The following is a 20,434-nucleotide window of genomic DNA, read 5'->3' as shown; positions in this document are numbered from 1 at the left end:
ATCTTAAAATGCATAAAGTGAAAAGTCACTTGAACTAGAAATTATACTTTTCAGTACTTTGAAAATATGTTTTCTGAAACCCCTCTGGCCTTGGTTTCTTTTTCCTTCAACAAAATCTAGTTGAAACTGGTTTATTTCCCAGTAGTTTTTTTGTTTTGACAAATAGTGCATTTGAACAGAAGGAACTGTTCTACTGAAGTGCTTGAAATCAAGTGCAATCGTAGGTCACATCTTGACCTGTTACATCTAGATAGCAGCTTGTAGTATAGCTGTCTTGTAGCAGAAATAAATGAGGGGTGGTGGTGGTAAGGCAATGGTTTTGGCTACAGACTCTCTTTCAAATAGCTGGTTACACAAAACAGGGGAAGTTCAAAAACAATCTTGTTAAACAAAATGTTTGCCCTTTCAAGCTCCAGTGCCACAATAAACAAAGATTACTTGGATTCCTTCCTGGAAGCAGAAGGTAGAAGGAACATCTTATGTTAATACAGTTCTCTTTAAACATGCAGAATTCTTCTGTCTTGAATATTCCTGTCTCTCTTGGGAACTTGCTCCATTGATTTAATTGGACCAGTTAATAGCACTAATCTAAATAAGGGGTAATTTATCATGGTTTGAAATTATTTTGCTTGGTGTGAATCCAGTCACCAGTGTAAGCGATGAATCAGGGTAAATCTCCACTGCATACAGGGATTTCTACTGTAATACTCACTTGGATAATATCTAGGGCATTGTGCTTTGCTGTTTCTGATTCCTGTATTGTTCTGGGGTTTATAACATCAATACAGTGATCCATGTGTACATAATCTGATTTGGATTAAAACTGTGCAGCAGTCAGTAAAGGAGGCACTGATTTGGGTTCTTAAGTTTTTCCAGAATTCCCCCTTTGCATGCAGTGCAGGTTCTGCTCGCTGTCCCTCTGTCTGTGTAAATCTGTGATCCACACCAGTGCCAGCCTGACAGAGGGTTGTCAGCACTCTGTAAAGCGATGCTGAAATAGGACAGTAACCCAGATCTTAGAATTCTTAATTGCCTTATATCCCATACCTAGCCAAACACAAAATCCCACTGGGACTCAGTCTAAAATATCAGTTTTATTTTTAATTTCAAAATTGGTTTATGCTTTGCTGCAGAAGAGATTGAAATGGTAAAATGAGAAGGAATGTAAGAAAATGTTCCAGGCTGACCTATCTTTTTCAGGGTCAAAATAAAAAATTCTGTTCTTCTTATTTTCTTGTTTTTAAGTAAAACCTAGGGGAGCAAGTGAGAGAGCCTTAATTTTGTTTTTATTTGTCGCTAAATAAGATAAGAGCTCTTTAATGGAGACCATGAATAATTTAGTATTTCATTATGAGTCTAGTGAGCATGGTAGCTTGACAAAGAAAGTTGTGGGTCTAATTTCTAACAGCATAGAGGCTGAGCTCCCATACCCCTTTCAAAAACAAACCAGAGGCTCTGTTGGAACTATTTTACACTGCTTGCAAAAGAAAACAGTGCCTCTGTGAGTGGGACTTTGGCAGAGGTGGGCAATGCCACCCTTTGCAAATTCTTCTGCCAGTATAGGATCTGCCCTTGCTGCCTGTCTGCTAAAGTGAGAAAGGGAGAAGCTTTTGGCCTGCTGAACTTCCCTTCCTTGGCATTATCAAAGTTTGATTCATATGGGTGTGAAAGGAAGTAAGATCTATTCAATTTGCTTGATTGCCTCCTTGCATGTCCCTTGAAAGTCTGAGAATAGGTGGAGTAGTGATTTTCCCTTTCCACTGTGGTAGCCAGTATTTGAAAACGGGGGAGTTGTTCTTCCTTGGGTCCTGGTTACTGCACTGCCTGGAAAAGTTTGCTGCTGTGTACACTGAACCAAATTATTGTGAACCATTTCAATTTCCTTTCTTTGCTCTTTTGTCTCATGTAGTAGCAGGGACCCTGGTTATTGTGACACATTTCATGACATGATCTTTTTGGATGCTTGACAAGGATCCAGCTGGAGCCCTTTGTGGTAGTAAGCCTTCAGAATTTTGCTTTTGTCCATCAATATTTTTACTTCAGGTGAATGCTGTTGTACTTAGCAATAGCTCTTGTGTATTCTTGTGCTGTATAGCAAGAGGATTTTAACTCCAGATATTGCTTACAGGGTGTGGGAAATCAGAAAACTTATTTCAACTCCTAACAGCCTGATAAGTCTCAAATCAAGATATTTTCAGGAGAGGTGTTCTTGCCTGTGGTTTTTTTTTTTTAATTAAAACCCCAGTATTAAAAAACAAAAAAGACAAGTTCACCAAACGGTCCTGTAGCATTTCTTCCTACATTGAATAATTTCATAGCATAGAATAAGAAAGGTCTGTTTTCTGGTATACTCATGGTCTTCCTCTTTTGGCTCTTTGCTATCTGCTGGGTTGCTGGTTTGCTGCCTCTCCAGATTTCCATGCCCTGAGCAGCCCAGAGACATGAGTGATTGTGCAGGAGAGGAGGTGTTTGGGATGGATAGACACCCAGGTGGGGCTTGAGAAGTTGTCTGGAAATGGACATTTAGACTGATGCCAAATAGGAGGAGATAAACACCTAATCCCCTTATTGTACTTACTACTGTCCTTCTTGATTAGGTATAAATAAGATTAAAAGTTCCCTGAGGAAAAGATTTGCTGGTTTTTTATAGGGACCTGATATTCATGTTTGTTTGGGTTGTTTTTTCAATTAAGTTTGCACATAGAGCTTTCACATGGCACTTAATTCAGGCAGCAGCAGGATTTTGTGCATTGTTTTCCTCATGCCTGAAGAGACTAAATCTGTGAGAGGCTTTGGCTCAGCACCTCTCAGGCTGACCTGTGTGGGGGTGCCATCAGGACCTGGTCTTTCCAAGCCTGTGGGAGTCAGTGGCACAGGTGATGGGCTGCAACCCATCAGCACCCAGAGCACGCAGGGAGGGGGAAGCTGAGCTGTGAAGAGGATATGTAGGAAAAAGAGTGGAGCTGAGTGAAGCCAGTGGGGAAAGCTGGCATAGTAAGCTCAAGTTTTCCCCAGGAGAATGGGAAGCTTTCAGCACTGCCTCTGCTTCCTATTGAAATCTGTGTTAAGATGCATAACTCTGCTCCCACTGTAATGAAAAAGGCTGATTTTTAATACATGGGAAATTCTGGGCTCAATAGAACTGCTCTTGAAAAAACTGTTTGTTAGAAGTAAAAGCAAGTACAGAAGGACCCCAGCCAACTAAACAATTCACTCAAGTGGCTCTTACAGCATTGAGACTCACTGTTTTAATTTAGTTGTAATGAAGGAAAATTTAAAGTAGTTGCCAAAGCTCACCCAGCTAGAGAAATGCAGATGACTCTTTTCCTTTTCCAAACTATTTATATGTGAAGCTGCCCTGGGGAGGAGTGGGCAGAACTGAAATGATGTGTCATTGCTGAAATTGCTAAACTTCACTCTTTTTACCCATTTGATTTTTTTTTTTAAATGTTTTCCAAGAGTGTTTCAGCTGACTTCTGATGAACAGGTGAAGAGTTTCCCAGAAAAATCTCTGTCTTACAGTCCTATTACTCTTAAATATTAATTAATTACAGCCATATGAATCTTTAAATTATTAAATCTTACATAATTTGGATTCATTTTTGTATTCCTCTGGCTTCAGTTAAATAAATGAGCCAAGTATCTGCTACAATATACAGTTGTGTACAATCAAGTCTAAACTATTTGAGATATTAATAAAGCAATTTTGTATTTTATAATACAATTTTTTTCCATCTGTGAAAGAAATGTATTCATAGCATGATTCATGGCATGATGTTGAATATATATTGGATTTTTGTAATTATATTTCTTCTCATGGGTGCTATACCCTACAACTGAGGAGGACAGCAAGGACCAGTGTCCACTTCACTGAGGGCAAATTTTGCCCTTTACAATAATCGGAAGGACTGTGGTTGGATACTGGATGTGAGATTTAAAAGCCTGTCACTTTGAAGCTGTCAGTTCTACACTGTCTCACAGTGCTTCAAATGATCAGGTCCCAGGTCTTATATTTGTCTAGGTTTATTTTCAGTAAAAGAGAAAAATATCTCCAGTGCTGGTACAATATTACAAATGGATCAGATAAAGAGAATGGTCCCACATTCTGAATCTGACAAACATGTGACTCCTGAAGTGCCTGTGAAGTTCCTTTTAAGCCCCTCCATACCCTGTATGCAGGTTTGCTTATTAGTTTAAATAGGACACTTGGTCTTCTTACGTAGAGTGTTAATTGGAGATTAGAGCATTTAGCCTTTTAGGCTGAGAGTTTAATTAGGGTAATGTGTAAAATGTACCAGCAAAGCCTGTTTGTCTATGCCAACTACATTTGTTAACTTCAGTCAGGTTCCCAATAGGTTGCTCCGTGTCTAAGGCAAATTCCAACAGCAGTGGCATTAGCTGTCTTGGCCCAAACCCCATGAAATGAATAAAAAATGGAAACCAGACTGCCTTTCAGTTCCTGAGAGCTAAGTGGCCCTTGCCATTAACACTGGGAGATGTGAATGAAGGACCATTCATCTGAGCTGTATTCTTGTGCATGAACAGCATGCTGCAGTCTTCAGGGCTGGCAACGTCACCCTTTGTTACACTAAACCAACATGAAATAAAACTGGGAAGCCTGAAGTAAATATGGAAACCACAGAGAAGGTTTGCGTTTGCATGGAAAGAAAGACATGGGCTGAACTATTGACTTGTGTGGCTGAAATAGGGGAAGTTAAGAACTACTTTTTTAAAGTTTTGGAGAAGAAGTCAAGGTATGGAAGACTGTGGTGCTGAAAGCAAGCAGAAACAAAAAGGTGAATTTGAGAGCCAGCTCAGGAAAGCAGGTGTGTAGAACATAGTGCTTATTTGTCACCCTGTTCTTCTAAGTTCTTCTAAACCTTCTGATGTTTACATTTTTGTAATAGAGTTTCTCACATACTTTTAATGTAAATAATGATTGTTTTGCATTCCTTTCTGGAAGAAGAAAAATTTGATGAACTGTTAGTTTGACCAGTGTAGCTGGAGAAGTGGCAATTTCATCCTCCAATCCGTAGTCACTTTTGCAAGTCTATAAATATTGGAGTTCAAAAATAAACTATGCTCTTTTTACCTTAGGCGTTTCAGCTTGTGTGTATCATTTATTTCGTGTCCTAGTACAACACTTATTAACTTTTTAAAGCTTGTATTTTTAATGCTTCTTTTGTCTATTTCTCATTTCAGATTGCCTGTTTGGTTCCTGTTGACCAGTTTGAGTTATACAAGAGGTTGAAGTTTGAACGAGGTGTGAAGCTTTTTGTCTCTATTACCTTCTCTTTTGTCAGTGGAGGCAGCACTGTTATATATGGCAGAGACAGAGTGTGTGGAGTGAGTTAAGGAAGAGACAGAGAAGATGTCTTTGCTTTGAAATACTTCAGGAGCAGTCACTAGGTCTGGCTGTGCTCCGCAGACAAAGTCGAAATTCTGTTTTGCAGAATCAAAAAAGCAGCATCTTAATGAATTACCAGACTTCTACTCAAGCCTGTGGGCAACAATCTCAGACTGTGTGCCTGGGCTCCATTGTTCTTCGATGGCATGTTCATCTTGGGTCCTTGAGGTGGTTGTACTGGTAGAACTTGTCAAAGTGCTAGAGGCTGGTGCTGTCCAGGGCACACAGTCCTTTTACACATCCCTAGGGATCTTCAGAGCTTCTGGGGGACACATACTCTGAAATGCAGTGTGAATTTTTGCAAGCATCCCTGCAAAATAGCTTTGCTTGCGTAGAAGCTTCACATGTGTTCATCTAGTAGAGTTTTTCTTCCCAAGGAATAGTAGTCCCCTCATTCCTGAGGAAGGCCTACTTTGTAAAGAAGTTTGAAATTGAAGGTCTCACTGAGGTCAAGATTTCCTATGCCCAGAGGTAACTCTTCTGCATCAAGAGATGCTTCCTTGACAAGGCTGAAGAAGAAACTTGCTAGTCAGAAAGATGAGATCCCCTTCCTGGTTTTAAAGACTGCCACCAGCTTCAAAGTTTCAGCTGGAAGGTGCAGTGTTTTAAAGAACTCAGTGCATGGTAGTGTGCAGAGTGGTGTGTCTGAGACACTGCCCCACTCTGCCTGTTCTCAAACTTTCCTTGGAAGACTGGATTTATATTCTTACCCTGCATGCCTGCTTAGATGCAGTGGATTGTGTAAGACAATGCAGAGGTCTATAAAAATTAGGCAAAATAATGCACTTGAAAAGTTGGTCAGGTAGAAGAATGTATAGGTTTTTACAGAATTTCATCTGACGTGAATCCTTGTGAATGACCACAAACTAGAAAAACTGCAAAATACTCAAATATGCCCCAGAGTTTATGGGCAAATGCAGATTGTAGATACGATATTTAGGCACTCAGGTCAAACAAAAAGAAAAAAAAATCCCAAACCTTGGTTTTATTTTTTATTTCTTTCTCCTGTTTTACCACTTTCTTGTTTATTCTTAATTTCTTACAAAGTCTCTCCAGTTCGTAATCTAATCAGTGGCTTGTCTACAGTCCTAGACAATGGAAATCAGAGCTTGTTAAATCAACATATTAAAGGTTTAAGAAAAAGGGACTTTCTTGCAATATATTAATCTGTTTTATGTAAAACCTTTTTTTCCTGAAGACTCTGAAACTATTGGTTTCCTGGTGTCTCTTCCTCTATAACTAGCCAAAACTGAACTCATGATCTTTTGTTCAACTCACTGTTACTTTTTTTTTTACTGCCTCCCACACAGAGAAGCCTGAAACTTGTCTATTTTTTAAATCCTCTTTTCCTTTTCTTTCTTGCCTAAGTCTGACAAATCCTCTTCCACCTCTTGTATCTCTCTTCATTATGATTTTAAGATCTGTCCTTACTCCTTTATGATAAAACTGGTGTCCAAGCAGCAGACTTAGGCATAGCCCTTTTGCCTTGCCTTTTGGCCCCAGCAATAAATCCAGCTTACTGATGTCTGGGAACAACAATTCCTGCTAGCTAAAGCTCTGACCTGGACACCCAGCACTAATCCCAGCCTTAGCCAAGACCTTTTGTCTGTCCTGGATTTAATGCTGTCCCCAAGGCTGACCTTTCTGCACTCATCAGTAGAACTTGGGACTTAGCTTATTAGCTTCTGCTGGCCTGGAGCACCAGTCTCAGACCTGAGCCTTACCTGGCAAAGCCTGCCTGCCCTGGTCTGACACTCTTTTTCTGAAACTAGCGATAGACCTCACTGATGGCATCTGCTGGGGGTGAATTCTCACCCAGAATCTGTCCAGAGACTCCTTCCTGATCTTCAACTTATTGGTAGAGCCCTTCCAGACATTTTCCACTGTGAGATTAATTTTGAGGAAAATTTGGAACACTCCAAGAAGGACTTACACATCCAACAGCTGTTTCCCTCATCCCCAGTCTGTGCTAGCTATCTTAATAGAATATATTTCTTCTCATTTTCATTGCTTTCTTTTTTTAATGGGCCAATAATATTGTGTGGAAACATAGTGAGAAGTAATTGGTATAGAATGGTGTATCTATAGACATTTGTTAAATTTAATAATAGATGCACTGATAATAGGCTATTCTCTTGTGGATTTTGTGTTCTTAGAATGCAGATGTGTTTTTAAAAACAAGATTTTTTTGCATATCTGTAACTTCTCTGCATCCTGTCAGGGCTAAGCCACAGAGTTTCTGTGAAGCATATTTATTAGAAAAACAGGAATTGCTCTATGTATATTTAGGATGGTGTTGATGTAGTCAACAGAAGTAAAGAAATAGAGGACTGGTAAGTGGTTAGGGCACATGCATAATATTTGTCAGTAGGCTGAGTGGTGGTTGAGGAGAATCTCCATTTTATGCCTGACTCAAAAGTAGTCTGTTTTAAATGGAGATTTCTGTGAAACAAAGTCTTATCCTTTCAGTGAGTACCTCTTCTGAGCCAGAAATTATTTTCTTCAGGGTGCTGCATTCCTCCTATCTGCCACCTACATCTCACCTGCTTGCTTGCATGTTTTATGAAAACTGGCCAGATCCCTGTCCAAAACTGGCACTGTTTGGGAAGGCTTTCCTCCTGGGAGTTGAGGGAGCTGTGGCTGAACTGGCTGCAGGGTAGCAGGGGAAAAGCTCAGGAGAGAAATGGCCCTAACCAAGAGATGGAGCAACTTGCCAGAGCAGGCTGATAGCCTCTTTCCCTTTTTTGGCTGTGCCTTTTTAGCTGTTTCTGGTTTCGCTTGTGCTCCATGGCAAACCAAACAGTATGAGACAGCGTGGATTGCAAAACACCATCTGTAGGTTCTTTGTAAGATGGAGGAAGTGGGAGAGGAGGGACTTTCATCTCTTGCATTACATCTTGCTGCAACAAATTCGTAAAAAAACAGGTTTACAACCCAATTCTCCTCCTCCCGATGATGTCAAAACCAGACATTCTGTCTTTCACCCAAAGACAGGATTTAGGTTTACAAAGCTGAATTTTCAACAAAAAACATGCAGAATCTATTGTGTGAAGGATTAAATGCAATAGCAAGTACTAGGCCATAGTCTTAACCAATTCAGGGTTTCTTTTAAGAGACACCAAAGGAACCTAGAGAAATAAAAATTTCTCAGTCAGGACATTACCTTTTAAAAGTGTGTAAATATGAAAAGTTACTTGATTTGCTGTGGCTCTCTTCTCCCTACTAATGAAGCTGAGATCTAATTTGTTTTTGCTTTCATTCAATAGAAAGCAAAATGTTTTTCTAATAAATATGCTTCACAGAAACTCTGTTTGTTTTGGGAGGCAAACAAAGTGTGTGCAAGACAGTAGGAGAAAATAATGCAACTAGATCCATGAAATGGCTGAAGGTAGATGGCACAGGTGTTTTGCTGTCATTGCCTAAATTATAGGTGACAGCCTTTGCATGGAAATAGAAATTCTCTACATCTATTGGAGCTCTCTGACACAGACTCAGAAATTACCCAAAGTCAGAGTACTGTGTACCTGTGTGTCCATATGTGCTTTCAGTAAAATTTTCCAGAGAACACATATATATGAGGTCCTTGTGCAGCTTTTTGTTTCAAGTGGGACAACTAATTTTATCTGCTGGAGGTACCTTGTAATGCCTTTTGCCATCTCACAGTCAGGAATTCCATTGACTTTGGAGACATCCCCTCCATCTATTTATTTTCAGTGGTGGTACCAGAGAGCTCCCAGGGAAGGAGGGTCAAGGTAGCTCCTGCAGGCATGACAGCCCTTTTCTGGGGAGGCTCTGCACGATGTGAGTGTTTAGCTACACCTCATGGAATTGAGTAGCAAATGACCAACAGTGAATGTGTCCCAGCTGGGTTTTTGTTGCAAATTCCTTAAATAAAGATTGGGAAGTGAGAGAGAGGATCAACATTTATCATTCTCTGCCATGTGGTGATGACTGTAACTCGGTGTCTACACCCTGAATCTTGACTCCTGTAATAATCTGATACCGGACAAATAGTAATGATATGATACAATGAATATGAACTGCAATTTATAGATAAAGGATAGTAAATAAGGCATGGAAAGTGACTTGACGTTAATTTAATTACAGTCCTTCTGCTGTTTACATGGAAGTTACTGCATGGCTTGCACATGTCCAAGACATGGAGTGGCCTAGTGCTACAAAAGACACGTGCTTCTCAGCCAGCAGCACCTAGGTTCATATTGTGAGCCTTGCTATAAAAAAACAAGGAACATATTCTGTGTAGTGTATTTCTATTGTTGCATTGCTTTCAGTGCAACTGCTTAGCAGAGGACAAATGCAGACCTGCCTAAAGAAGAGCAGGGCCAAATGCCCATGGGTGTGGGTGTGGAGCGCTGTGGCTTCTACACCCTTGTGCAGAACTGGGTGCTGCATACCTAGACACATGTCACTGGAGCAAGAAGGGGACTGCATAAAGAGTTTTATTTCTCTCTCTGTTGCATTTCAGAAGTCCACTTGGACCCCCAGAGAACATGGTGCCCCACAGCAGACTGCCAAACCGTGTGCCACATCGCACTGAGCGAGTCGGGAGCGCCGGTGCCAGTGGAGTGCCCCACCTGCCACCTGACCTTCTGCTCCTCCTGCAAGGAGCCGTGGCATGGGCAGCACCTGTGCCAGGAAAACCAAATTACTCCAGTACCAACTGAGCAGGGGTAAGATTGGAATCCATGAGGGCCGTGCCATCTTTTGGTTCTTTTCATCACAGGGCCTCTTGTTGGGTTCATGGAGCAGCTTCCTTCTAGGTCCACAGCTTCAGCTTGGAGACTGTCCATCTCTCGTGGTGTTTTCTAAATACAATTCCAGTCTAAATATTACTTTAAATGCTAAATTTTATTTTTTAATACTTAATATTATCTGTGTACTTGTCAAGCTTGGGTTGCAACTGACACTTCTAAAAGGTGAAGCCCTCCAGGACTTTAAATCTGCCTAAAGGCTTTGTTCACATACTAGAATTATGATCTGTGCCCATACCAAAAATCCAATATAACAATATTGCAGGATCCAAATTTTGCTTATACTGTGATTAAGAAATCACCCCTGCTTAATATTTATAGAATCTTTGCATAGAAAAACCTTAACTCCTACACAGTGTAAATTTCACTTGGAGTGAGAAGCCTTATTTATGCTCATTTTCCTTAACTGCAAACAACCTGCAGATCAGGTTGTAAAAGCCTCATTAATCTATAGAAGAGAGGCTTTTGCGTTTAAACTATGTAATGTCTTTGACTATCCATCTTTGTTTTCAGAATTAGGTTATGTTGAGTCATGTTTTCAAAGTTTTCTATCATTTTTTTCAATAAATGAAAAACTTAAAACCTAGAGCATTCTGCCTGCTAAAAACTCCATGGAATAGGTGTTGCCAAAAAGCTATGGCTATGATTTTTTTTCTCTAGGTGTGATCTCTGGCTGTGGTAGAGTTTAAGCCTATTTTATTCAGACAAGGAGGATTCAGACAAGGATTATGAGTTGCATAATCCAGTCCTGTTAAAATAATTGTGTAAGGTCTCTGTAACAAAGTGCTACGTTTTAATGCTATAGGTGATTAATTTGTGGGTGTAGTGAGTGTTAGTTTTATACAGCATAAAGGAACAATGCAAGGGATTTCACTTTTATGTGGTATTAATAGTCTTATGCCTAGTAGTGAGTATGTTTCAATGTATTGTACTGAATATAAGAAGCTTCACACACTGAGGACACTTAGGACGACATTAGATGCTCTGAAAAATAAGCACAATACACATCAGGCAGTGGACCTGAATACCAACAATTATGTTCACATCTCACTTTAATGTTTCCTTACTTTTCTAGATTCCTTATTGGAGCAGAGACAGAGGCACCAATTAAGCAGTGCCCAGTTTGTCGAATTTATATTGAGCGGAATGAGGGCTGTGCTCAGATGATGTGCAAGAACTGCAAGCACACATTTTGCTGGTATTGTCTACAGAACTTGGATGTAAGTGCTGCAGAAAAAACACCAGGATAAAGAATAATGGGGTTAAGGGTTAGTCTGAGGCCCTGTGCAAGCTCTTTGTTAGTTCATTGCTGTCCTAGCGAATTTCTTGGCTCAATTCAGCTTCTGACTCAGTTGCTTTCTCTTCTTTCACACAGTCCTTTTATTTATATCAATACAGTTTTTTATTTCTTCCATAAAGGGTTATGGCCATGACTGTGGGTCCCATGTTAGTTCTTTGAGGGAGATGGGACTAACACATTGCTTTCTGGAGGTTTGTTCCAGCAATACCTTGCTTGGATTCTCTCTTTCTAAAAACAGTTTGGTTGAGAGTGAGAGACATAGGTGTCTTCCACCTGTTTCAACAGCAAAGGACACAGCCTGTCTAAAAAATGGTATGGTGCTGGGTGAAGGGGGTTTTTGCATGGTATGGTGGCTAGGGAGCACTAGGTCTCCTTTACTAGTCCATCTCTAGTGCCGTGTTTGCTGAAGAGAATGATTGGCTATTAGGCTTGGGGATAAAAATATTGGATCATGAACACAAATGGTGAAGTGCATGTTGCTAGTTACTTCTCAAAGGTTGCAAACCAGTCTCAACTTGTGTGGACTTCAAGTATCCTAGCAGCATGAAGAGTCCTGGAAGTAATGCACTTGTATATATGGCAACTTGCCCTTTTGGCACAGTCATCAGTAACAGCTGTGGGAGCGTGAAAAGGACTTTACCAGCACTTAAAATAAAATGTTATGTGCTGCGTGGCTTTTCTTATCTTTTTTCTACTCCACAGCCAGCAAACAATGAAACTTCCTCAGTCTTCATCCTTTACTCAGCACGCTAAACAGGTTTCCCTTAGTGTTATGTCCCCTTTCTGTGTGGGTGAACGTGCTTTTTCAACATGAGTCTTAGGGCTTGCCTCAGAGTACATGCAGTACACGGTGATTGCTTAACACTGTGCTGAACCTGAAGAGTGTCACATTCTTGCAGGCTCCGCAGACATGCCCTTATCGAGTTTTTGTCAGTTCAAAGGGAGAAAGAGAGAAAGAAACTGTAGTTTTGTGATTCAATTGTAGTTTTTCTGAATGTGTAGGGGTGCCAGGAGCTCCAGGCATAGATGAAGGTAGAACCTGCAAAGCCAGAGAGCAGAGCTGAAAAATGAAAGGGGAAACAGCATCAGGTTACAGCACAGTGTTTAGGGAGGGTAATGCAGGGCATGAGTCACCTTCTGAAGAAAAGAATGAGTAGTTTAATAAGTATTAATGGTAAAAGAGAAATAAAACAGGATTTTTGTACCTTTTATATTTTCCTGTTAAGTCTAAGAAGAGAATTACTGTGAAGTAGGTACAGCAGGAGAACAGAAGGTAAAATACTTCAGGAAGATGATCCCTCACATTGCTAGGTTTCAGAAATGCCTGTTGTTTTCAGTTCCCTTTATCATCACCAATTATAGACTAGGTACTTGTGCAATTGGGTGAAACTCATGTGCTTATGCTTTTTAAAAGTGGAGGAGGAAAGATGCTGTATGATAGCTCAGGTGTCAAATATATGCCAATTTCTGAAACTGCAAGAAGTTACTCTAGGTAATTATTTGGAAGACAGGTGAACTTGTCTGCTGGCAGCTGGCAATTTCAAAGCAGTGCCAGGAAGGTTGTGTTTCCACTCTGGTCTTGAACTTCTCCCTGCAGTTCTGTAACCTGCTCTTACAGCTTCTCCTTTTGTTTTTCAGAATGATATTTTCTTACGGCATTACGACAGAGGCCCTTGCAGAAACAAGCTGGGCCACTCACGGGCTTCAGTGATGTGGAACAGAACACAGGTGTGTTCCTAGCCAGCTGGGCAGAGCTCTCATGCATGCATGAAGCAAAGAGATTTTAGCCTTCAGAGAAGAACCAGGATGATTGTTTTCATATTTTCATCTTTTTTTTGGTGACCTATGCTATGTTTATGTATGCACGTGCATATTTTATTTTCCATGCTATCTAAATTGGTATTTTTCACCACCCTGTCTTTCAGGTTGTGGGGATCCTCGTTGGACTAGGTATCATAGCGTTGGTGACCTCCCCCTTGCTGCTTGTGGCATCTCCATGCATCATCTGTTGCATTTGCAAATCTTGCCGGAGCAAAAAGAAAAAACCCAGCCTGCCGACAACCTAAAACTCTGTGTCTTTTTGAGTCTCCATCTGTACAGCATAAGTATGTGAGGAAGCACAATGGTTGTGTTTTGGTGCCATACCTACCAAATAATGCTCCCTTTTTTTTGCCAGTTCTTGGGATAAGTGCCTATTCTTTACAGGCTACTCTATCACTAACAAGTCCAGATTATTGTGCAGTACATGCAGTGTAGGTTTTTGCTTCCTGAAGAGGAAAACAGGACACCATTCAGTCCTTCATGCCCTATTCAAGACTGATAGAACATTCCCATTTTCCATCAGCTGCACATGACTTGATCCTGCTGCATTACTCTGTCTTTGCAGATTCAGTCATTACTGTTGTGCTTGCTGTTGGTTCTTGGTAGCACTCAGATTTTTCAGAAAGTTTTGGGTCTTTTGTGAAAGAGGGAGAGGGAAAAGCCTGATTAGGTTCTTCTGTCTGATAGCTCGTGTACAGTTAAATGTAACAAACCATTAAGAAAATATGTTTGGTAGTTTCCTGTCAATTGGCTGCCATGGCATTTCTTTCAGCATTGAAATCCATTTGATTTTTGCCATTGATCTCAACTACAGAAGTAAAAAACCAACAAAACTGTTTCTAAGATAGGACTCTCTTTTGAGAGACTGGACCTTGAGAAAGCTGCTATTTTTTTTACATCAAACATGACATATCTACCATGAAATATTAGGAATATGCATATTTCCCTTCCATTGGACATGCCTTTTGTCAGTACCATGGGTGTAGAAAATTCACAGTGAAGGTAATATTGTAAGAAAGATGTGATCCAGTTCCCATTTTGTGCAGAGCGTTGGGATCCTGGTTGGGTGTGTGCAGAGTGGTGGCATGGGTGCAGATATACCAAGTACATATGAGCAGTCAGTATATTTTTTTCAACAGTTTACATGGGGTGGCAGCAAGAACCCTGATAAAAAGTTATTGAAACCAGGCTAAGCCAAGCCCTCCTTCAAAACCTTATGGACCTGCTGAAGTGAATACTTGAGAAATGCTGTGTAAATGTGACCTCCGTCCATTGGTGGGTATTTCTTTTGTCCTGCTCAAGGTCAACAAACTCTGTTACTGATATTTTTTAGTTACTCTAAATCTGGAAGGCTGTCAGTTAATAAGTGCTTCATTTTAATTTGGTGCCTCACCACCAAACCAGTTCAAACCCTGGTATCAGTTACACATATAAAAGTTCACTGAAAGCTCACTGAAGAGCTGGAATTACTGCAGCTCTTCAGTCAGGAGTAGCTGAGATCAGACTCTGCTCCCTGGAGTTTATTTCCTTAATGGATGGTGCTCCTCAGAACCAGGGCTGGTGGCGCTTTTGTTCTGGACTCCCGTCTGTGCATTCTATATCTGTGGGAGCAGATTCAAGTTTGCACTGTACAATTGGTTGTAATTCCAAACCCCTTTCCACAAGGGCTGCAGGGTTTGAAGGAGATGCTCGGCCCGAGCGCGGTGTTGGGCTGGCGCTCCGCCCGGCTGCCCCTCTCGGAGCGCACAGCGCGGCTCAGCCGGGAGTGCTGCGAGGGTGCTGTGAGTGCTGCCTGTGTGTGCTGCTTGGCCGAGCCTCAGGAACTTTGCCTTCTTGGCAGCTGTAAATGTGACCTTTTTTCTGTTTAACTTAGCTCTCTGGTTACTGTAACAAAAGTGGCAGGTTTTCTTCTTTTGAGAAAGTGTAGTCTGTTGAGCAGACTAGCAAGGACAGAGGCCTTAAATGATATTGTCTGTTTTACTTTTTAATTGATTTCTTTTATAAATACTGTCTGACTTTGCTAGCAGTCGTGGCTGGAGGGCAGGCAGTGCTCACCAGTGTGAAAGGCTGTATTTATTCTTCATCCTCAGCTTTGAAGGGAAGCAGAACGGTAGACAGTACATTCTAAATACAGAGTGCAATGCAGGCAACTGCCATTTATAATAAATAAAGAATGTTTTCTGTATGTGTTTTCTTGAAGAGCACTAATGGTAGTGCTTTGGGGTACTTGTGACAGATTAAAGTGTCCAGCCCTTGGCTTTGCACTATTTTTCTACCTATGTTTTTATGGCACTACTGTCATTTCCATTTTATTTATGAACTTGAAGTTGCAAGTCTTACTTTAACAAAGCCTCAAGGACAAATACGTAGGAGCTGTACAGTCTCTTTAACCATAACCAGCATTGCAATGTGCTTTGCATGTTAAAATACGAGCGTTTTTCATGTTTTGTGATCTTACCCATGACTGATGCATCCTTTACTAGTCTGTTTTCTTTCCTTGTCTTCTCCCTCCTTCTGTTGGCCTGTTTTTGCTAAAATGCCTATTGGAATGAGGGTGGCAGATCTTTTTTTCATTAACACTGTTGTGTTAATGAAACTGTCAGGTTCTCCCTCTGCTAAAGAAAGGCAGCTGAAGGCAGCTCTCTTGCACCAGTTTAGGTGCCTGGTGGGCATAGCAAAACTGGCATAAATTAATCATGCAGGAGTTAACACAGCCTGGCAGTCTCAGTGCCAGTCCAGGCATCTAAGAAATCTAGATGTGGATTGGTAGCCCAAGCTTTTGCTGGAGGTCTTTACACAAAAACTGGATAAGGAGAACACGAGCTACAGGCACCCCTTCCTTTGGCTGTGTAGGTGCAACAAATGGACCAAGAAAAGCTCTAGACATCTTAAGAGCTCAAAATTAAAGCTTTACGACATTTATTTTTCAAAAAAGGTTGTATCCAGTGCCCCATGTATCCTGGCTTTTCATTGCATGGGAATACTTGAGCATGTGCATTAAGTAGACCCTGGCCTGGCTGAGTCAAGCAATACCTGTGCTGAAGTGCTGGGAGCACGAAAGCCCTGATGCTTTGTTTTCCAGAAGGCAGCTATTTTGCACCAACTGGCTCACAGAGTTTCCAGAGAAACATTTTACCAGGAATCTTTTTACAGTGTTGGCTTTTGCTTTTGTGTTGCTTTGGTTTGTTTTTTAATTTTGTAAGAAACATTAAAGTTACTTTATAAAAGATTTCTTGAAAGCATGACAAATACTACTAGTAATAATTAGGGAGAATGAAAGAAGACAGGACTCTGACTACATCTGACTCTTCTTAATCAAGGTATCTGTAAATCCACTCTTCTGAGCTCCCTCTGTGCGATGTAGTTGGTGCACATCACCAACTACCAGGCTTCACTGCTCTTCCCATCTCCCTTCTTGCCCTTTTGGCAGGTGGCTGGTGTGGGGGCAGCAGCCAGGGGAGAGCCCAGGGCTGTGGACGTGCAGGTACCACACAGGAGCAATTGCCCACCCTGGACTCATCACCAGTTGGTTTTTGGGCCTTTAACCACTGGGAAACACCTTGGGGGTTTTGGGCCTTTAATGTTACACTGAGAGCATTCACAGATGTGTCTCTTGGAGAACAGAAGTGGAAAGTACTCCATTCCTTCTGAACCAGGGGCATTCGGACCTTATGAAAATTGGGCTCTAGGTGTTTAAAGGTCAGCTCCTAAACTTAAGAGACCAGAGCTAGAAATCTAGATTTGTACTGCATCTGGCCACAAATCTCATGGACACATGTCACACCATTTCCCATCAGTCACTGGATCTGTGTCAAATACAGCTGAAGATCCCATTCAGCATTTCATGTCCTTGTGTTAAAATGAGCATGATGATACCTGCTCCCAAATCCATCTCTTAATAAAAAGAAGATACTTGTCATGCTACAGCATAAGTGCATCTCTGCAGTATTTATTCCAGAGCTATAGTGGGTGCTCAGTGCTGCCCTTCAGTAAGTGATGGTTTATTTTTGGTGCATGGGGTTACTTCCCCCAAAGAAGGGCACGAGGGGTAACAATAATGAATGTTTCTCAGTGCTTTAATGATGCTAAATGCTACGCCTTGTTGTCTGTCCAGTAACACAGCATGAAGTCCAAAGATATGTTTAAAATGTACAAAAGTTTACTTGAATGAACTAAGAGAAACTGGATTTTGCCTCCATATTTACATGAAGAAATAAATACAAGTGGCCAGGTACAACTATATTTCCACAATGGGACAATAAAATCAATTTTTGGCAAGTCCATTTTTTGGTACCACAATGGATGGTTGTGCTGTAGTGCCTGCTGCTTTAAAATTTTGAAATCTGTTTTGCACTGTAATCTCCTTCTCCCAGTCATTCTTTCTCAAAATAATTCCTTTTATGATCTTATTTTTCATCCTGTATTTCAGGCCAAAGAGTCTTAGAGCAAAGCTAGTAGATTTCTTTGTATGAGGATAAAAATCTTCCAGCCATTTTCTCCCAGGTTTTAAAAAGAAATTTGATGCTGAGTTACCTGACCAAAGTTAGAAATTCCAGACTTGGCTTGTTTAGAAAAACTTATTGAGACTTAAGAAGTTCTCTTTTAACACCTAAATAAGGGCTGCTTTGTTAGAGCAAATAGATAAGGGAGCCATGCAGCTTTTGAGCTTCACAGAGGAGATGCTTCTGTTGTTAAGCAGACTTCTTTGGAAATGTGCTTGGGGGAAAAAAAGCCCAAAACCCCTATATCCTGTATACATATTTTTATTATATAAATCAAAAATGCTTATCTTGTATAGATTCATAATTTAAGAATTCAAGCTCTCTGGAGGCTTTCTAGGGTACACTTACCCAGGAAGATAATCTTATAAATATGCTGAGGCAGTTGAACAGAGTGTGCTAGTTATAAAACAGTTGTCAGACATCTCTCACACATGAGTGTGTAGGATGAGATCATAATTTACATGGCTCGAAATAAAGATGTGAAAATTTACCTTTCCTGGAACAGCAAGAGTTGGTTCTTGCAGTCTTCTGGAAGGTTAACTTACTGCTAAGACTCTGGAGAATTTCAGTCTCATTTTAATTTGTACTCTAGTTAGCAAAGTAATGAAGTGAGAGCTGAATGATGTTGCTGAACACAAAGCCCAAAGGTCTGTCTTGTGTCACAACACTCAAGTTTCTCATAACTAATGTGGTTTTATAATTTATTATTATAATTTATGCAATGCAAATATAGCTTATAATTAGTAATTATAAAATACTAAGGATGAAGTATCATTGCCTTTATCATATGATATTTATTTTAATTGCATTCATACTGGAAGGCTTTTCTCTTCTGCTTCCTGTAGAGAAGGTCATGTGCACCTGCAAAGTAAATTTCTGTGATATGGTGCAGTCCACAGTAAATGTTTCCTACTGTTTTGTAGTTATATCAGAGGGTTTTTTTATGATCCTTCAAGTTAGTTCTTTGAGTCGAGCAAATCTCTATTGTTAGGAAAGGTGATTTCCTAGCAATGAATTTTATTGACCATCACAATCTGAGCTATAAAAGATGATACTGATTGACAAGGTCCACCAGCTCTTTCAAGGACACAACCTCATTCTTCTCCCTTCTTCCCAAGAAACTTTATCTTTTCTTGGATGAAAATTAAGGATGTCAGTAATTTGCTTATGCCTTCTGGATGTCCAGACAGAAGCTGCAGCTTCTGGTGGCCATGTGCCAGGAGATCCCAGACAGGTTGAATGTACAAAGCTGCAGCACATGTGCAGTGAGTTGCTTAAATTTCAAGAAGGTGCCTGAGCTTTACAGCTTCCTGGGGCCCATGCAGGATGTGATGGAAGTGGTGCACAAGGGACTCGGCCAGGTGAGGCTTTGAGTGTCACCAGCTCTATGGCACATATTGTGCTGGGCTGTCTCCCCGTGTTCGAGTGTATCCCGGATCTTCATCAGGGGCCCTGTCTCAAGCTTGCCCTTTCCATAGCTACCTGCCCACCTCCAAACCACCCCAGAACCCAGAGCAAATCCATTCATTTTCCAAGTCTCTTGCTACTGGTCTGGTCCAGTTTCACAGAAGCTTCAGTTCACATGAGCTATTTGGAGCTCAGCTGGTCTGATCATTGACTTTTTCCTAATGAGCAAGGCTTGGGAATGAAGAGAAGCAGAACTGTTCCATACGCTGGTATTGGCATCACAGGCACCAAGGGTCACTGTGTGAGACCTCTTTTGACTGCCCCAGCATTGCTTATTTCTGAAAAAAGCCTGTGTTTAAAATGTGTGTACATAGAAGTGTCCAAGTCTGACACTGGGTGGGTTTGTGTGCGTGGTGTGAAACAGCAGCAGCCACAGACCCCTGTCCTGCCCCTCGCAGATTTTACCTTCTGTTTATCTGGGTTTTTTTGGTTTTTTCTTTTCCTCCGGGTAATACACTTTCTTCACCAATTTTCTTCTGGTGAAGGGCAAAAGGGTTTGATCTTTGTAAGATTTGTTAAAATATTTTTGTGTTTATAAGAAGAAAGCTGACATGTATAAAGAAATAAGTGCTTTTGTAAATTTTTTTTGTGGTATGATTCAGCATTTAAATGTTTTACAGATGCAGTTTTTTGCACTCTCTCTGCATATATTCATAAAAATTATATTTATTTTCTGTCTTTAAGGTTTACTTTGGGTTTTTTTTTTCTTCTGATGTTATAAAATGCAATATGTGCAACATTAAAAAATCAGTGTAGACATAGTCTCATTTTGTTGTAATCTTCAACTGCCTTTAAAAAGATAACAGAACATTTATGGAAAGAATTTGAATACATCAGATGTGCTTAATGGAAATTTTGAGGATAAAAGAAGGTAAAAAAGCTTGAATCAAGAGTCTGGACTGTTATTTACTTTCTCAAGAATAATTGACATTAAAATCCTTTTAAAGAGTGTGGGGCAGGCTCTGGATTAGCCCTGGGAGCTGCTGCAGGGCGTGCAGACAGCGGTGGTGTTTGCTCTCCATAGGTGGAGTGCAGGATTACCAAAGATCTGCTCCCCTGCAAAGTCTGGTGGAGACTCTGGCTTGGGGGCTGCCAGGAGCTGGGGCTACCCCAGGAAGTTGATATGGGATGGCAGCCTGCACAGAGCAAAGTCTGCTGCTTCAGA

General features: G+C 40.8%; 1 protein-coding gene across 1 annotated transcript in view; it reads left to right on the top strand.

The window, feature by feature from the left end:
• RNF144B (ring finger protein 144B) overlaps positions 1–20,155 on the top strand; it is a 53,924-nt gene extending 33,769 nt beyond the window's left edge. The window contains exons 4-8 of the mRNA XM_036407004.1: positions 5,203–5,263; positions 9,894–10,098; positions 11,255–11,399; positions 13,118–13,207; positions 13,405–20,155. Coding sequence (XP_036262897.1) covers positions 5,203–5,263; positions 9,894–10,098; positions 11,255–11,399; positions 13,118–13,207; positions 13,405–13,545 — 642 coding nt within the window. The 3' untranslated portion in view covers positions 13,546–20,155. The remainder of the gene's footprint in view (positions 1–5,202; positions 5,264–9,893; positions 10,099–11,254; positions 11,400–13,117; positions 13,208–13,404) is intronic.
• Positions 20,156–20,434: the final 279 nt, after the last annotated feature.

This window comes from Molothrus ater, chromosome 1, assembly GCF_012460135.2.
Source record: "Molothrus ater isolate BHLD 08-10-18 breed brown headed cowbird chromosome 1, BPBGC_Mater_1.1, whole genome shotgun sequence".
NCBI lineage: Eukaryota > Metazoa > Chordata > Aves > Passeriformes > Icteridae > Molothrus > Molothrus ater.
This window is presented reverse-complemented; position numbering and strand designations above follow the sequence as displayed.